The 12,807-nt window shown below is 36.1% G+C and overlaps 1 protein-coding gene across 1 annotated transcript; it reads left to right on the top strand.

Annotated features, from left to right (window-relative positions):
- Window positions 1–1,925: 1,925 nt before the first annotated feature.
- Window positions 1,926–12,401, top strand: LOC110460003. The gene is made up of 8 exons (XM_021512688.1): window positions 1,926–1,984; window positions 2,139–2,189; window positions 5,788–6,081; window positions 6,502–6,588; window positions 6,821–6,912; window positions 7,153–7,243; window positions 9,550–9,770; window positions 12,238–12,401. Exons 2-8 carry the CDS (start codon window positions 2,150–2,152, stop codon window positions 12,253–12,255), a joined length of 843 nt encoding a protein of 280 aa, XP_021368363.1. The 5' UTR covers window positions 1,926–1,984; window positions 2,139–2,149; the 3' UTR covers window positions 12,256–12,401.
- The last annotated feature ends 406 nt before the right edge of the window (window positions 12,402–12,807 follow it).

The following is a 12,807-nucleotide window of genomic DNA, read 5'->3' as shown; positions in this document are numbered from 1 at the left end:
GCACGCATTACTGAGTGGGCTACCAAACGTAATGACTGCACGCATTACTGAGTGGGCTACCAAGCGTAATGATAATGACTGCATGCATTAATGAGTGGGCTATCAAGCGTAATGACTGCATGCATTACTGAGTGGGCTTCCAAGCGTAATGACTGCCCGCATTACTGAGTGGGCGACCAAACGTAATGACTGCACGCATTATTGAGTGGGCTACGAAGCGTAATGACTGCACGCTTAATTGAGTGGGCTGCGAAGCGTAATGACTGCACGCATCAGTGAGTGGGCTACCAAGCACAATGACTGCACGCATTACTGGGTCGGCTATGAAGCGTAATGACGGCACGCATTACTGAGTGGGCTACCAAGCGTAATGACTGCACGCATTACTGAATAGGCTACCACGCGTAATGACTGCACGCATTACTGATTGGGCTACCAAGCGTAATGACTGCACGCATAAGTGAGTGGGCTACCAAGCGTAAGGACTGCACGCATTACTGAGTGGGCTACCAAGCGTAACGACTGCACGCATTACTGAATAGGCTACCACGCGTAATGACTGCACGCATTACTGAGTGGGCTACGAAGCGTAATGACTGCACGCATTACTGAGTGGGCTACGAAGCGTAATGACTGCACGCATTCCTGAGTGGGCTACCACGCGTAATGACTTCACGCATTACTGAGTGGGCTACCAAGCGTAATGACCGCACGCATTACTGAGTAGGCTACCAAGCGTAATGACTGCACGCATAATTGAGTGGGCTACGAAGCGTAATGACTGCACGCATTACTGAGTGGGCTACCACGCGTAATGACTTCACGCATTACTGAGTGGGCTACCAAGCGTAATGACTGTACGCATGACTGAATGGGCTACCAAGCGTAATGACTGCACGCATTACTGAGTAGGCTACGAAGCGTAATGACTGCACGCATTACTGAGTGGGCTTCCAAGCGTAATGACTGCACGCATTACTGAGTAGGCTATGAAGCGTAATGACTGCACGCATTACTGAGTGGGCTACCGCGCATAATGACTGCACGCATTACTGAGTGGGCTACCATGCATAATGACTGCACGCATTACTGAGTGGGCTACCGTGCATAATGACTGCACGCATTAGTGAGTGGGCTACCACGCGTAATGACTTCACGCATTACTGAGTGGGCTACCAAGCGTAATGACCGCACGCCTTACTGAGTAGGCTACCAAGCGTAATGACTGCACGCATAACTGAGTGGGCTACCAAGCATAATGACTGCACGCATTACTGAGTGGGCTACCAAGCGCAAAGCCACCTATTTTCTATTTCTTCCTGTGAAGTGCTATTATATAATGATTTGTCAACTGTGTTGTTAAGTTGATACCGTCTGGTACATTGTATATTCTAATGATTAAACAGATAATGCGGTGAATAGAAAATACAGTTTGGAATGATTTGGTCACATGAAAAATCCATATATTTTAAAAGATATTGAGTTATAAATTTCAGTTTTATCAGATCGATATGATTCATACATCAATTTGAAAACCAATTGAAATTGTTTCATAAGGACTAGTTTAAATAAGATAATATTTCGCATATATTAAGACATGTAAAATATTACGTATTTATTAAATCGGATGTTACCCTGTGGACCAATGTGAAATCGATTTAGAAAATACATATTTTGTTGTTTTTAAACATAATCATAAACAGAAAATCATAAAAAAAGAAATATAAGCAATCCAGCAAAATACTGACAACAGTATATAGTGTGATTTCGACTTTCATTGACCGTAACCTAAGGTAAGATGGCTACCAGTTAAGCTTTGGTAATTTTGTCTGGCATCTTGAACTAGTTTTCACGTGCGCCTTTAAAGTCTCTCTGGTGTCGATAAGTGATAAACCGGATGCTGTTCAGCTCCTTGCCCGATAACTAAACACTTGTTAGACGAAAACAAACTATATTCCGAAAGAGACGTGGAAACAGCACACAGGTAAGAAAGAATTATGAAAACTATATTTTGAATGTCTTATTATTGCATTTATTTAAGTTTGAAATCAAAAATTTTAAATCAGAAATGTCGATGGCTCTAAGGTATTTTGATATTATATAAAACTTGTAATGATAACTGTTTTCTCTTCATTTAGACGGCAAAATAATGATCTTTCTCGCGAGTCTGATCCTCTTCTGTTTTAAAGGTAAGTTGAATGATCATACTACATGTATCTGGATTGCGTGACGGACCATGGTTTTGTGTTACACTTGTTCAATTGTGTATTTTGTTTATTTGACTTCTTTTCCCCAGACAACGATACAAAAAGTGATAGTGACCATACACTGGTTTACATGTCCGTCCCGTCACACACTGTCAGATTCAGGTTCAGTCTCATCTCTGTAGTGACTTCGATTCTTTACGCATTTTCCTTAAAACTTCAACTGTTATGTATGTCGTTGTTGAAAGGTCAGTGCAAGTTCACTGTTGATATTTATAAATATTTACGTTGGCTTTCCATCCTTCCATTGCTATGCATTGATAATGCAAATGTTGTTGTGAAACTATAACAACATTTGCTATTTTAAGGAGGCTCGACCCTTTCGCAATTAACCAGCAGAATTCAATGAAACTTTCACACAATGGTTGTGTCACTTTGTAGGGATGATTTTATGAAAATCTAAGCAATCAGAAAAACTTTGGATCTTTTAGGAAAAATACCGAAAAATTGATTTTTTGTCACATTTAACACTTTCACATGTTTTGAGTGCGTGACATTGTTCAAAAGTATTACAACAATAAAGTTATGAAAAGAAGCATTGCTAATCAACCCTACAAATATTATATTTATCATAAAATATCTGAAACATGTTACACAAAATGATTTTAATTGATATTGTATGGATAAAAGTTATTATATACAAGCTAAAAGCAAACAGGACAGATAGTTTCATACAAAAAGAGTGAAAAATTGAGCCAAATATACACAAAGTCTTTATAATTCATTAATTTTACTTTTAACAATCATTTTAATCCGGATGAGAGTTGTCTACCTTGAAACAACCGAGGACCTTTTTGCAGAGGGATAGAATTTATACAATGACAGTTGTTTTCTTTACTCTACCTAAAACGACGGAAATAAATTAAATTATGATATTAAAATAGTCAATTTACTGTTCTTTATTTCTGGAACAAATTAGTCTCAATCATATACACTTTGGACATCATTTCATAGCCCGCTTACAGATGATATATTTACATGTAAGGTACATATGTAACCATAGGCTATCGCATGGTATGCCGTTATCACTTGCACGCACATGCACTTGCATTTTATAGGTATCTTGACATTTTAAAAAACTGCATTTGTAAAAAGATTTACCTGACAGAGCGTAACTCGTTCGACAACAAAAATTGTGGCGACCCGAGCTTGTTAACTTGTGTTAGCACGTGCTATGTACAGGTGAGGTCGGTACACAAAACACATCAGTCTGCATTCCATGCGCCTCATATGGAAACATGTGTTTTACGAAGGGTGGGAAGTCATTAACGTTTTAAAAAAAAAATGTGACGTCATCAATTTAATTTCATTGTTGTCTACACTTAATGTGCTGTTCAAGAATTGTTCGAAATAATAAAAATAAAGCATAACTACTCTATCGAAATGTAAATATAAATAATTACTATTATAGCAAATATTGTTATTGTCTATGTACATGTACATGTAAGTTTTACATCAATGGCAATGTGTGTTATAGGACCATAGCAACATTTGCTAAATCATTCATTGCTTAAACAGTCCAGTATTACATGTACCACTCTAACGACTTCGTGATATTTTACGGATTTTGATCAAATTTCATACAAAGGTTGTAAGACGATTAAGGTTGCTCCACACTTTCGCAATTAAACAGCAAAATTCGTTGAAACTTTCATATAATGTTTATGCAACTATGTAGAGTTGATTTTATGAAAATCTATACATTCCGATAGTTTGGGGACTTTTTTGGAAAAAATACCAAAAAATTGAATTTTCGTCAATTTTAATATTTTCCGTTTTTGTTTGTTTGTGGCATTGTTCGGAACAATAACAACAATAAAAAAATGAAAAGAAGCATTTTTAATTAACCCTACAAATATTTGATTTATCGCAAAATATGTAACACATGTTACACAAAGTGTTTTTTTATTGAATTTGTACGGATAAAAGTGATTATCTACAAGCTACAAGCAAACAGGATACAAAGATCTATACATATAGAGTGTGAAATTGAACAAAATATACACAATGGCTTTATAATTAATTTATTTTACATTTTACAATCACTTTGATCCGGGTGAGAGTTTATCTTCCTTGAAAAAAATCGGAACTTTTTGTAGAGGGATGAAATTTACACAATGACAGTTGTCTCTGTTTACATATAACAAAAATGATGGAAATAAATCAAAAATATGATATCAAAATTATCAATTTATTGTTCTTTAATGGAACCAAATTACTCTCAGTCATGTACACTTTGGTCATCATTCCACAGTCCGCTAACTCACGGTATATTTATAATTACATGTCAGGTAGGTATGCCGTTCTCACGTGCACTCACACATGCATTTCATAGGGATCTTGATACTTTACAAAACATTATTTTCACAGAGTAAGCAGACTACATTTGTAAAAACCATTTAATCGACAGAGCGAAACTCGCTTAACAGCGAAAATCGTAACGACCTCGAGCCTATGAACTCGTGTAAGCACGTGATATGCACATGTGCTTTTTGAGGTCGTCTGGTCTCATGTCACTGTCTTCCCGTGAGTCTGTTTATGTCTATGAATTGGAAAGCTTTATTCCTCAACTACGTGTGATTATACATTTCCCGGTAAAATCTCGATATCGGGTGTTGCCATATACATGTATCATCGGCACGCACGTGTACTATTGTTTGCCTGTTCGTTTATGCGGAACAACCGGTTTGACCGTTTATAAATATAACAATTTCGGGTATAAATCCTGGCGGACCTGCAAATGTGTATGCAGGCCTTGTAAGGCTTTCTCAGGGCTCGCCTGAAAGCAGCATCAGATTACTAGGTCCGACCTTATTTAACAAACGAACAACAATGGTCCGACCGTTTAAACGAAAACGGCCCTGTGTTACTATAATTTGCACTACGATATTGAATACCCGATACGCAATACGGAAATGACGTCACGGTGCATATGCACATTTAGATCAAGATAATTGAGTCTGAGCTGTACTTTTTCCGGAAGTACGTCACGAAAATGGACGCTGATGACGATGTGTGGAGCCATCTTAAGTTAGTGTTTCCCAACGTCAAAGTAAAAATCAGTGGTACTGTTTATAAAAAATTGTAAAATAATTTAGTGATTTGGCGGCTTAACGTGTCTCAATGTGGCAAGGTCAATGTCATCGTTAACGATTGTACTGGTCCCTTGTGCTGGAAGAACTTCATTTGTGACCGGACTTTTAATCATATCTATGCTATAAATAAAAAGTGAGTAATGGATTTCATCGAGTATGTTACACCTTGAAAGAGTCTGTATGTCAAAGAGCCAAGGTCGAGTATACTTAACGAAAATGACAAAACATACCAAATTAGTTATACACGGATACATTCTAGATGAATGCTTTTCTTTATTTGAGACACTAGATCATATTTGATTTTAATTCTACGAATTTGTTTTGATGTTGAATCACATAAAATATCTGATTTAGTATTCCTCTTAATTTAATTTCACCAGAAGCCATGCTTTAAATCATTGTTTCATTTCAAAACTAACTATACACAGGAACAACCGGAAGTACCCAAACTGATCCTGTGCATATCACGATGTCAACGCGGGACCTTATGGTAATGGAAAGTACGGACTTCACTATTAACTGTACCACGGATGGCCTGGCAACAAAGCTGATGATTGAGCCCATGGAGTTCATATTTACTCCACAGGAGACAGCAGACGCAACACCTGGGAATCGGGTCTCGCTTTCACAAAACAACGACCTCAAGACCGGTATCGACAGCGATAAGTACGAAGTATCCTTTTCCGCCCAAAGCGACTTCAGTTTCTTTCTTGTTGTCAAAGGTATGTTAAAACAGTTTCTTTTTCTGTCAAGTTATCGATATAATTACTATTTTCTTGTAGGGATATTTTTCGAGGTTTGATATTTCATGGAAAAATGTAGAAAACAACTTAATGTTATTATGAATATGTACTTGTTTAGATCTACTTTATCGATTTAATTCCTATCAGGCCAATATAGTGTTACCAGTTGTCTTATTCGTCGCTTTGACTGACAACCTCAATGATATTCTGATTTATTCTTTAAACGTAATTACAGTCTAACATTTCGATACATGTGCGTTTTATATGGAACAAATCAAAAATAGTATCATCAAAAAGCTGAATTATAGGCATGCAAAACTTTGATATTTTTTATATCATTACTGTATCCAAATGATATTAAATCAAATATGACATAAATACCCGTGTTTTGATTAACAGCTGCCTTATTAAAAGACACTGGTGTATACACATGTGCACGTGGGGGACTGAATGTTTCCACGTTTGTTGAAGTTCGTTCAAAACAAGGTAATGTGTCTTTAAACAACACATAATTTATTCATAAAATGTTATCATGTGTAAATTATGATAAATGAGGTTTATACAAATGTTCAAACGAATACGGTCTTTGAATCTTTTAAATATGAACCAAATTAACATACATATATATATATGCATTACTTTCCGTCGTGGTGTCAAGTGGTAAACAGTGAATTACAACATCGTTAATCTGCGTTAATAATTGTCAATTTCATTTTAGATATCATATGTACATGCGCCGACGGCTACATCCGGTATGGTAACGCATGTTTCCGCTTTTATCACCAGGACATGTCTTGGCCAGAAGCGTCGGTACGAGAACTAACAATCCCTCTAATAAATAACATTATGAGAAATTTTTTTTAAGAAAAGTGATAGTAATAAAATAAAATATAATTAATAATAAGAAATTAAACCACTAGGTATAATTATTGAATATATTTTAATCGTATGATCTATTCCCTGCAAACATATTATCAAATATCAACATTACAAATGAATTTGATGCAATATCATCCCTTAATATTACAGTTTATTACGTTGTTCCAACAGTACATGTGTGAAGCATTTGGTTCGGAGCTGGTACATATCGAGTCGAACGCAGAGTACGAGTTCATCAGAGGCTATGCTAAGGAGACACAAGGTATGGTGTGATGTTATGTTATCCCAGGATAATATTCCCGTCTTAAGATTTATTGCTCCTATGGTGGACAGAAATCACGATAAAGGACATTTCAGTGGTTTCCCGTTGAATATCATATATATTTCACAAGTCTGGCAGAATATCGATATTTCTCACGAGTGAGATGCACGGGTAAAAATGTCGAAGCACGATTGAAAATATCGGTATATTCTGCCATACAAGAAGCTATAATGGCATTCAACGAGAAAGTAATTAAATATGCTATGTATTGTATTTAGTAAAGTAACACGACACCTACCGATGCATCATAAAACTTGACACATATTGTCGCAACGTAATATTTGACACATATGTTCTCATGCCGTCTCGCTTGACACGAAGGCAAAGCTTCACCGTTTGCTGCTATTATCCGACCTACTCTCTGTGATCGCAGCTTGTGAACCATAATGTGAGTTGAATATCGATATTTGTTTAGTATGATCATTAGTGCACTTTGTGCTTTCCTCGTTACTACCCAGGCTCTTTCTATGAGGAATAACATTACTAAGATTTGACTATTGTTAAATAGTAAACACTTCCCTTTCTGGAATACTTCGCCCTTTTTTTCCATGTACTAGTTCAACAACCTCGATCTAAATCGTTCCCCTTATTTATATCGTGCTTTAGTGTCTGCGATTTCGATTTCGGATTGCAATGTTTTTCACACTTTGGTATTATGTTGTAACGATTGTCGAAGGCATTGGACAACGCACTCCGCATGCAAGGGTCAGATACGCAATGCTGGTATATCTATATCTTTGTTTAACTTCCATGTTTATCACTCTGGTAGACGGCCTTATTACTTTATTACAAGCTTGGCTTTTTGACAAAGGTGCCGTTAATTTCATTATTTTCTACTGAGATCTCAACCTCAGTTTTATTTTCCTTTGTTACAGTTTTGCTACCCTCATACAATACATACCTGTTGTTGTTGGTATTTCCCCGGCGTGTACGATTCTCTGCTCTTTCTAGCTTCATCCTATCTTCCAATATAACCACAAAGGTTAATGATAATGTGCTGCCAGAACTGTAAGTTCTTTCCACCTATGAAGTATGAACCCAAACACATTTGTAAGGTACACCTACAGCACTGTCGTAGGTCCATCTTTCTCCTTAGCTTCTCTCTTAAAGGGGCGTGTTTCACCTCGTATTTTCGGTTTAACTTAAAGAATGAATTTGAAGTGACTGTAGTACATAGTGCTGTGACCACGACATTTAATCCAATTTTAATAAAACAATAGGATGTTTACACTCACGTTTGCCAAAAGGTCCATATGTAGTCACTGTGCATCACGTACTACAGTTCATCTTCGCCAACAGAAACAGTTTGTATCGCAATTATTCCAAATTAAACGGTTGCTATTTAAAAATGGATGCCTAACAGTCTCGTCAGTTATACCGAATAATTTCACTCGTGTTGCTGATATTTAGATATCTCTCGCGAGTGAGCAAAATATCAGCCACACGAGTTTACAGTGGTATATATATAGTTCGTAATACTGAAGACACTGTTAGCTATTCTTTTCTTTTGGTTTATTACATTTTTTATAAGAAAAAACGTACCCCGGAACTCGAAGCAACCCATCAAGCCGACAATACTTGATATTAATCCTTCCATAGCTAGCATGTCTGGACAATCCTACGCGTCAGAACATAGTTCAAAGTTAAAAAATACTTAAAACAGTATACAAACCTATTATTAAATTCTTTAAATTATACACTTTATTACAGTTGGTACGCTAGTTAATACTTTTATTAAAGTTTGGCAAATTACTATAAAAAAATAATGAACTCAAATCACTACGCGTTGTTGATACTTTAAAATCCCGTCTCTAAAATGGCACATATCGGTCAGAGACGCTGCGCGCGTTTCATTTGACTTGGGTTTCCTTCTATCAAATAGTTAGATGAATGACCTACATAGTCTAATGGCGTCCGTGAACATAAGTAAACTTTGGAAAGAAATGTTGTGTTTCCCCCAGAGAATAGTTGTCCCACTATTGGTAACAGATGATTGTTCTGGACAGTAGACTGGACTTATGTCTCAGAAGGATTTTCTCGAGACATGGGTATCGTTAAGCTAATCAGGCCTTGAAAGATTAGGTCACTAAAAACGTGGAGCTTAGGCTTTCCGATTGGTCTTTTTTATTGGAGTTTGTAATCAGTGTTTTGATATAGAATATATCATTTGCAATATTTCACTTTTGAAAATGTAATAAATAATCGAATCATTATTTGTCTCAAGTATTAACCATTATTTTTGACAGGTGGCTATAGTGGTAATGGGTTCTGGTTGGGAGCCACGTCGGCGATGCTCCCAGGTCACTGGCATTGGAAGGACGATCTCTCAGAGGTTGACTTTGATGAAATGTCTCGACTACAATCAAACGAAGCGAATGATGATTGCCTCAGCCTGTCACTGCAGAATAGCTTTGCTCTAAAGGGATCAACATGCAATAGCGTCATGAACTTTATATGCAAAACAAAGGTGAGCATAACTCAATGCTATACCATAACCATATAATTCATCTTTAATAATGCACACTTTACCTTGTAGCATATAATTGGGCCAATACGAGCTTTAAGCTCATTTCCCGGCCATCCGGATCAAGGTTAATCAAAGTAAATCATGTAGGACGATGTGTCTTCTGCCATATTCAGTGTATTCACCTAACCCTCTCCCTACAATGTATCGACCCAGCTTTCTCGCCACAACAAAGGAACCTAATGAACCTGGAGAGTGACGAACAACATGACCGTCAGTCACGGCTTACCTCTTACCTGTACGATTAGCGTGACGATTTTGATTTTCTGATTGTATAATATCATGCTCTTGGCAGAAACATCTCTGCTTCCCCGCATACAGTGTTACATGTTGCATTTTATTGGGTTTTTAATGTCTTGTTTCTAAAATCACAATATGCGGACAAACTTACAGTAAAGGGCTTCTGAAGATTTTTGTCGGGCATTATAATCAGCGTCATGATCACATTGGGAAATATATTTTCTTGTGCAATATGAATGTCGATGTTTCTGATTATGCTTGTAAGGGTCCTTTGTGGTGTCATTCTATCTACCTCTGTCCCTATTTTGAGGACATGGCATTATTTGTATTTGACGTAGATGTAAACTCCGTTTTCATCAATGAAGAAGCTAGAAGACTCTTTAGAAATCCAAGATGGCCGCCAAGATGGCCGCCAATGGACCCCATGGGACAATATTTCGCATTGGGAACATACATATTGATTTACTAGATACCCTGAGGATTACAAAAATGTAGGCTAAAAAAATATATCCTTGGGGTGCATGGGGACCCTACCTTCCTGCTAGACTACTTACCCTTTCGGACACTTCTAATTCTTTATGTTATTTTGAGTGTTTCCACATGTATCTTTCCTTTATATATTTTGCCATAATCTAATCGATTTTTAGTTTTTGAATAACAGTTCTGTTGAATTGAATGCACATATGTATCTGATCTTTGAACTCATTCTTATTTTAAAAAAACTTTTGGATAGTTCCAATTATCGAGTAAGTTGATTAATAGTTTTTGTCAAGTAGTGAAATGTTTCTGTAAGTGTAAAAACTCAATGTCACCAAAATTGACTGCCGTACTTGATTTATGCTTTCTTCCGTTCCTTGTCTGTAAATAAGATATTTCGTATCTATTGAGTAATGATCACATGAACAAAAATCACCAGAAAATAAGAAATACGCATAGAGCAGTGTTCATAGAGATACCTGTTTCTAATAAAGATCGCGGATTTATACTGAAATCAGGAATGCACTTCAAAGTCCAATCGATCTGTGCAATACACATTCGTGACCGACACAAATCCATACTTTTACTCACTCTGCAATACTTTTTATACATATGACCAAAATGCATTATTATGAATACAAAAAAACTACCGTGTACGACTAAGCCATGATACTTGCTGAACTAAACCTGTAGTACAATTTAAGAAATACGTTACAAACGAAACGAAATACGTTTATAAACAGTGGATTTAAATAAAAGCAGTGGCATTTAAAAAAAACACATTTCCATATCCAGCATGAATTACAGCTTCTTTACAAAGTATAGCCTTTTTCTTGTTTGTGTTTAACTCTATTGAATTGTTAAAAATGAAAAGTGAAAATCTACCTCCCGTTATCTTCTCATAAGGATATTAAGTACACACATACAAATGTATACTTGATGGTTGATTATAAAAACACGTGTTTTCAAACTGTACCATAATATGTTACCATTGTTTGTTTAAGTAACTATTTTGACAGTTTCATCCTACCAAACTGATGATTCCTATTTAAAATATGATACAGATGTTTTGAAAGTTTTCTGTCGCTATTGTGTTAACAAAATGTCACGTTTGTTTATACATATTGCATATTCATATTTTATTTATTTTAGTTGCGTTATCAAATACCTATGTCAATGTAGGGGTCTGTCGTTGACTATATAAACCAGGTGTTCGTACAGTTATCATTTACTATCGTCCGTTCATAACCTTAAGGGGGATAAAAGAGCGCCTTGACCACAATGTGCTGTTAGGTTGTTGTTTAACGGTGTCGCGGTCGTTTTTATTGGACATTAAATAATTTTTACAATAGTTGTTCATTAAATATTTCTCATGCGAAAGACATTGTTGAGATAATCGAGAGCCAAATACAAACGGTTCATATATGTATGTGTGTCTAGAAATAGAATGCAGAACAGTTAGTGAGATATAACCAGGAAGCAGAGTAATGCAGGAAACATGTTTTCTTCCTATTTGTTTTGGTGCTGTTTCGAATCCTGTTGTTCTCTTTTCCAGTTGGCTCTGATTTCCGATTTTGTCAATTTATATCTGGTATGTTTCCAATCTTATAAACAAATAAGAAATATTTTAACACCCTTTGTTTAACGTAGATATTCATGCAATGTCATTGAAATTGATTGGGGTTTCTTACAGGTGTCCAAATGTATCTGAGCGGAAGTCAAGGGACATACAACCTACGGCAGTTAGCGATGTTAAAGGAATCTGGACAAATTGAACGTATAACTGTATGTTGTTGGACAGGAAAATGACGAAATTGATTTTAAATTGTCTTTTTAATAAAAAAATATTTGTGAAAATGAAATTGATGTTTGTTGAAGTCTGTACTATAGGTAAAATTTAAATTGTTTGCATGCAAGTATTCATGGCATGACGGATATCAAGTATATGTACACACGGATAATAGAAGGATATTGAATTTACGTACAATGGATCGGAAACACATTATCAGGATGATGAAAGCACTTTTATAAGTTGTTTATTACACAAGAGGACTGGACGTGAGAAACGAACACCAGTTTTACATATTCCATGCATTAGTAATAAGATAGTCTGGGTTATGGTATTTTTTAAATATGTATAAAGAAAGGCATATCTTTTGATTTATTAGTTTTTAACAGGTTTTAGTAATTTCAAATGTCAAAGATATTATCAATGCATACATAAATATATTATATGCATGAAATCATCGACCTGATCATCCTC

Source organism: Mizuhopecten yessoensis, unplaced genomic scaffold (genome assembly GCF_002113885.1).
Source record: "Mizuhopecten yessoensis strain PY_sf001 unplaced genomic scaffold, ASM211388v2 scaffold10281, whole genome shotgun sequence".
Classification (NCBI taxonomy): domain Eukaryota; kingdom Metazoa; phylum Mollusca; class Bivalvia; order Pectinida; family Pectinidae; genus Mizuhopecten; species Mizuhopecten yessoensis.
This window is presented reverse-complemented; position numbering and strand designations above follow the sequence as displayed.

Bases quoted from the DNA above. Each gene is read 5' to 3' on its own strand.
- LOC110460003 (XM_021512688.1), top strand. From the start codon at position 2,150: ATGATCTTTCTCGCGAGTCTGATCCTCTTCTGTTTTAAAG. The intron at 2,190-5,787 runs GTAAGTTGAATG...AACTATACACAG, and splicing joins GATCCTCTTCTGTTTTAAAG to GAACAACCGGAAGTACCCAA. The intron at 6,913-7,152 runs GTACGAGAACTA...TTGTTCCAACAG, and splicing joins TGTCTTGGCCAGAAGCGTCG to TACATGTGTGAAGCATTTGG.